Here is a 4,763-nt window from a genome sequence, read left to right as displayed (position 1 = left end):
CACCCGATGTAAATACAAAGGTAGAAACAAAGTAAAAGACTCACCCGATGTAAATACAAAGGTAGAAACAAAGTAAAAGACTCACCCGATGTAAACACAAAGTAGTGAAACGTTGAACCGAATCCCAGCGAGTCATCACTGGACGTCACGTTTTTGTAGTTTCAGACGTCAGACCTGAAGCGTCTCTCTCTCTCTCGCTCTCTATATTTCTCTCTCTGTGTGTTTCAGAACCGGCCTGGAGGCCATCATGGAGACGTACGCTTTCTGGAGACCTCCTGTGAGGACCCTCACGTTTGAGGACTTCACCAACATGCAGAAGCAGCAAGGTACGCCAATCTACGTTCACTTTCCGAGAGAAAATCCTTTGGAAAATAATCTGTCAGCTAAATTCAGTCAGTCAGCTTTTAATTTTGTTGGCGAACCTCTTGGTGGGATTTCATCTGCTCCAAAAAAACCAGACGGGAGAGCGCTGGCAGCTCTAACAGAGTAAATTTAATTTATTGTGAAGGTCAGAAATCCATGAGATGACTCACTTCACTGTGAGTCATTATATTTGTGTTTCCCTCTAGCAGGCCAACAAACAAAATATTTGACGCGGAGAACGAGCTGGAGAAATTAGGCAGTTTTGCACCTGAAGCGAACAAGCCGTAAAACTGAATTTTGCTTTCTTAAAGCTTGCCGTCCTGAGATTTTACTGGTGTGCCTTGCAAAAATTTACATTTTGTCACACTGAAAACCGCAACGTAATAGTTGGGTTTGTCGAAAGTGTTCCATAGTTTTTAAAATGTCTCGCTGAAAAAAGCGAACTGCTGAAATTAAAAATTGTTTGCAGAATTTGGACTCCGTTGAGTCAGTTCAGTACACTGCAAAAACACAATGTTTTAGGACACTTTTGTTTACAGAGCCATAATGATTCGTTTTATTTGCTGTTTCTGTTGTTTTGTTTATTTATTTTGGTTATTTAAAATGTCTTCCAGTTCCAGTGTTTAAATGTTCATTAGAATTTAAAGCATATTTAACTTTGAGAATTTGTCCTTGCATTATTATGCCGTTGCCATTATATTACCTGAAGATGGTCTCGATTATCGTTAATCGCAAAAACTTCCGGGACAATTTGTCGTCCAGCAAAATTTCTTATGGAGACGGGCCTGACTAGACATTGTTGGGCTGAAGTCAAATCCAAACTTTTATTAGTAAAAAAAAATTTATTAATTTAAAAAGTTGAAAAGCAATTTTTTTTCTATTTCAAAATAGGCCACTTTGTTGGCCTATCACAAGATTTCAACACAATACACTTAAGTTTACAATTGTAACATGAAATAAAAGTCATCTTCACTTTACCTCATGCGTGTATTTCATCTGTTTCTTCACAACCGCTTGGTTTTTGCGATCCGTTTGGGGTTACAGCGCAGCGTGTGGACGCACCAGGTGCGTCGCTATCCCGACGTGAACTTTTCTCTGCATTTTTCCTCCCCCTCCTCTCGTCCATCATCGCTCACTGCATCAGCCGTGCCTGTCCTTCACTTGAGCTTGGCCATGCGCCGCTTTTCTGACGGGTCCGCCTGCGTCTGCTGAACTTTTCACACCGCGCGCAGGCCTCCGGTACGAAACCATTACCCTGCTGGCTTTGGACCGCTCCGAGTCACCGTCAGTACTGCGCTCTCTCTCCCCCTCCGGTGTCGCCCAAAGCGAGGCTTAGTAATGGCTCATTTCAAAGACCTCGCCGCCGCGGAGTAGCTTTTTTTTCCCCGCTGACTTTTTTTCCCCCTCTTTTTGTGTAAATTACCACTGGAGGTCAGTATGACGTGATGCTAACATGTGTTTGTCATCCTAAAATTCCTCTGCCGTAATTAAGATTTAATTAAAGTTTTTTCACCCTGTCCGGACCCCGTTTTCTCTTTTCTTTTCATTTTTGGTGAAAGGGTGAAAGTGCGCATGCGCTGCTTTCACGTTCTCCTCGCGCCTCCTTGAAGCACCTTGAATCCCGCTGACCGGAGGAAAACATGACATCACCACACTATCGTTCTCTCTTGGCGAGCGGTGCTGGCCGTATTATCGAAGGCATATGGTGCAAAATCACGAGAATCCCGGGCCAAGCAAGTCCTGGACCATTTAGCCTATCCTCTCCTCCTCGTTCTAGTTTCAAGCTGAATTTCTCCGACAGCAGCAGCGGCGGCGGCGGGAACTCCTGCCAGAGTCTCATTAATCGAAAAATATGTGATTGATATCCCACAACTATTGTTTCACTCCGAGAGGCCTGACTTGTGGTTATAGTCTGCTTCAACAACGTTGCTCTTTATGTGCGTCGTACGTGTGTGTGTGTGTGTGTGTGCGTGTGCGTGTGTGTGTGTGTGTGTGTGTGTGTGGAGCGGCCATGTTGACCAGCCAAATGTTTAATGGTCCCATGCCTGATGCTGTGTCAAGGACAGCTTGAGAGAGTAAAAGTTGCAGCTATTCTGAGAGAGAGAGAGTTACAGAAAAGAAGAGTAGTGTGTGTATTTAAGTGGCCGGAGGGAGAGCCAGAGTTTTGTTCAGCTTACATTATGCAGGTGTCCAACCTGGACATACTCCCTACTAGCAACCACTGTGAACCAGGGATGTCCTGATCGGTATGTTTTATTTTTAGTTTTTTGTGTGTCCAGTTCGGATCGGGATTATTTTAGATTAGGAAACTGCTGATTTTAGTGTTTTGTCTGAATGTTGCTTCTCCGTGTTTGGTTCTGGTTCTGGTGGCTGCAGAGCAGAACCAGTTAATGATTTTTCTTCACCTTGGATTTCAAGATGGGTGCTGTTTTTTTGTTTTGTTTTGTTTTTTTCTCTGCCATTATTAGTTCATGGTCTACGAACCATTTTTACTAACATTGTTCTTCTAACTGGACCTTCATGCTAACTTCTCCTCAAATCCCAGTTGAATACCGTGGAATAAAACTGCAGGATTTTCCTCAGAAAACTTTCTAAGGCCGGTGCTCGGGTTGCTAGGGCAGTCATTCATCCAGCCGGCCACCATGTTTTTGAGTTAAAAAATGTTTAAAATTGACTGAAATTTTTAAATTATCACTAGATAGTTATGTGTTATTGGAAGACTGGAACATTAATACCTAAACACCAACTATGAAATCTTAAAAAAGGCAATATGTAAAAAAACCCAACTAAAATTAATAAACAATGCTTAGCCTGGTGGGGGCGCAAGTAAAGCCTGGTGGCCCGCCAGGCTTATAATACACTGGGGGAAACCCTGAATCTGTGTTTCACCGGCTCTGTCTGCTCTTTGTTTTCCAGGCGGCAGCACCGGGACGTCTCCCACCACCTCCAGCACGGGAACACCTTCTCCGTCCGGCGCAGCCCACCTCCTGTCCCCGTCCTGCTCCCCTCCTGCCTTCCACCTGGCCCCGAATACGTTCAACGTCGGCTGCAGAGAGAGCCAGCTCTGCAACCTGGGCCTGTCGGAGTACCCCGCCTGCGCCCGCAGCAACATGGCAGCCCTGCAGGGCTATGGCGGCCTGGCCGACGGCTCATATGGCCGCCTCCAGGCGGCGGGGGGAGCCGTAGCGTCCGCCCAGCCATCCGAATCCTTCCTGCCGCAGAGGACTTCCTCCCTGATCGCCGCGGGCATGCAGGGCGGCGCCCACGGCTCCCTGGCCAGCGGTGGAAGCGGTGGAGGTGGCGGCGGCGCTGCCGGCGGCAAGATGGACGCCTACGGCGGTCAGCTGGGCTCGTTCCCGGCCTCCCAGCTTCAGTACGTGATGCAGGCCGGCGGAAGCTCCGGCTCCGCCTCGTCCTCTTCGTCAGGGTCGTCTCCGTCCTCCGCCCACATGTTCGGCGGCGGCCACCACCACGTGCAGCAGGGATCTTACAACGCCTTCTCCCTCCACAACCCCTACAACCTGTACGGATACAACTTCCCCGCCTCGCCTCGCCTGGCCGCCAGCCCAGAGAAGCCCCAGGGGGGGCTACTCTGCTCCTCGGCGCCGGCCGGCGCCTTCGGCGAGCGCCAGTACCTGCCCAACGGCGGCATGGACACGATGCACGTGATCGGCAACGCAGCAGGCGGCCAGCAGGGTGGCAGCTCCTGCGACGGACGTCAGTACGGCTCGTCCTCTCAGATGTCCATGCACATGGTGTGAAAACCGCGACCTCGGCCTTCTCCACGTCGCTGAAACGATTTCAGGTGAAAAAAGGGAAGGAGAAAAAAAAAACTGCAGTTGGTGAGTGTTGGTTTAAACCAACAGAGTTCACCTTTCAGAAACACGCCTACCACTCCAAACGCAATAAAAACAAAAGCAGGTATAAACTTCTATTTAATTATTTTATAATGATCTTGACAGCAGCTCAATGTTCTTACTGTTCGAAGGCAAATTTGAAGAAGTGGAAACGGAGTAGAGAGAGAAGTCTATGTGTTACGGTGCAATAATAATAGAAACAGCTCCAGTGTCATCCAGAGGGTTTTTTTTTGTTTTATTTTTTACTTCAACCAGCGCTTGTGCCSTTTCGGTTGAGGGACGTCAAAGAGTCTGCGGCTCTCTGTGGAGCTYGGAGGCTTTGGACAGAATGAAAGGGACAACTGGACAGCACCAGTGAGCGGTTCACTGCTGGAGGTGGAGGGCCTGTGTGCGGTGGAGGCCGCTGACGGAGGAAAACAGAGCCGGTTCTTTTCGCTGTACAGTAAAATGTGAGAACAAGACTCCAACCAGACAACTTCATCCACCTGTTTTCCGCAAAAACTGGAACTCCTCACAATGTTTCCGGGATTTATGTGATTATAT

The 4,763-nt window shown here is 48.0% G+C and overlaps 1 protein-coding gene across 1 annotated transcript in view; it reads left to right on the top strand.

Moving 5' to 3' along the window:
• The window catches only part of tbx15 (T-box transcription factor 15), a 42,351-nt gene extending 37,603 nt beyond the window's left edge, over nucleotides 1-4,748 (top strand). The window contains exons 6-7 of the mRNA XM_017308579.1: nucleotides 229-326; nucleotides 3,280-4,748. Coding sequence (XP_017164068.1) covers nucleotides 229-326; nucleotides 3,280-4,124 — 943 coding nt within the window. The 3' untranslated portion in view covers nucleotides 4,125-4,748. The remainder of the gene's footprint in view (nucleotides 1-228; nucleotides 327-3,279) is intronic.
• The last annotated feature ends 15 nt before the right edge of the window (nucleotides 4,749-4,763 follow it).

The sequence above is a fragment of the Poecilia reticulata genome, linkage group LG2 (genome assembly GCF_000633615.1).
Source record: "Poecilia reticulata strain Guanapo linkage group LG2, Guppy_female_1.0+MT, whole genome shotgun sequence".
Lineage (NCBI taxonomy): Eukaryota > Metazoa > Chordata > Actinopteri > Cyprinodontiformes > Poeciliidae > Poecilia > Poecilia reticulata.
Note: the sequence above shows the minus strand (reverse complement) of the source record. Positions and strands in the feature narration are given on the sequence as shown.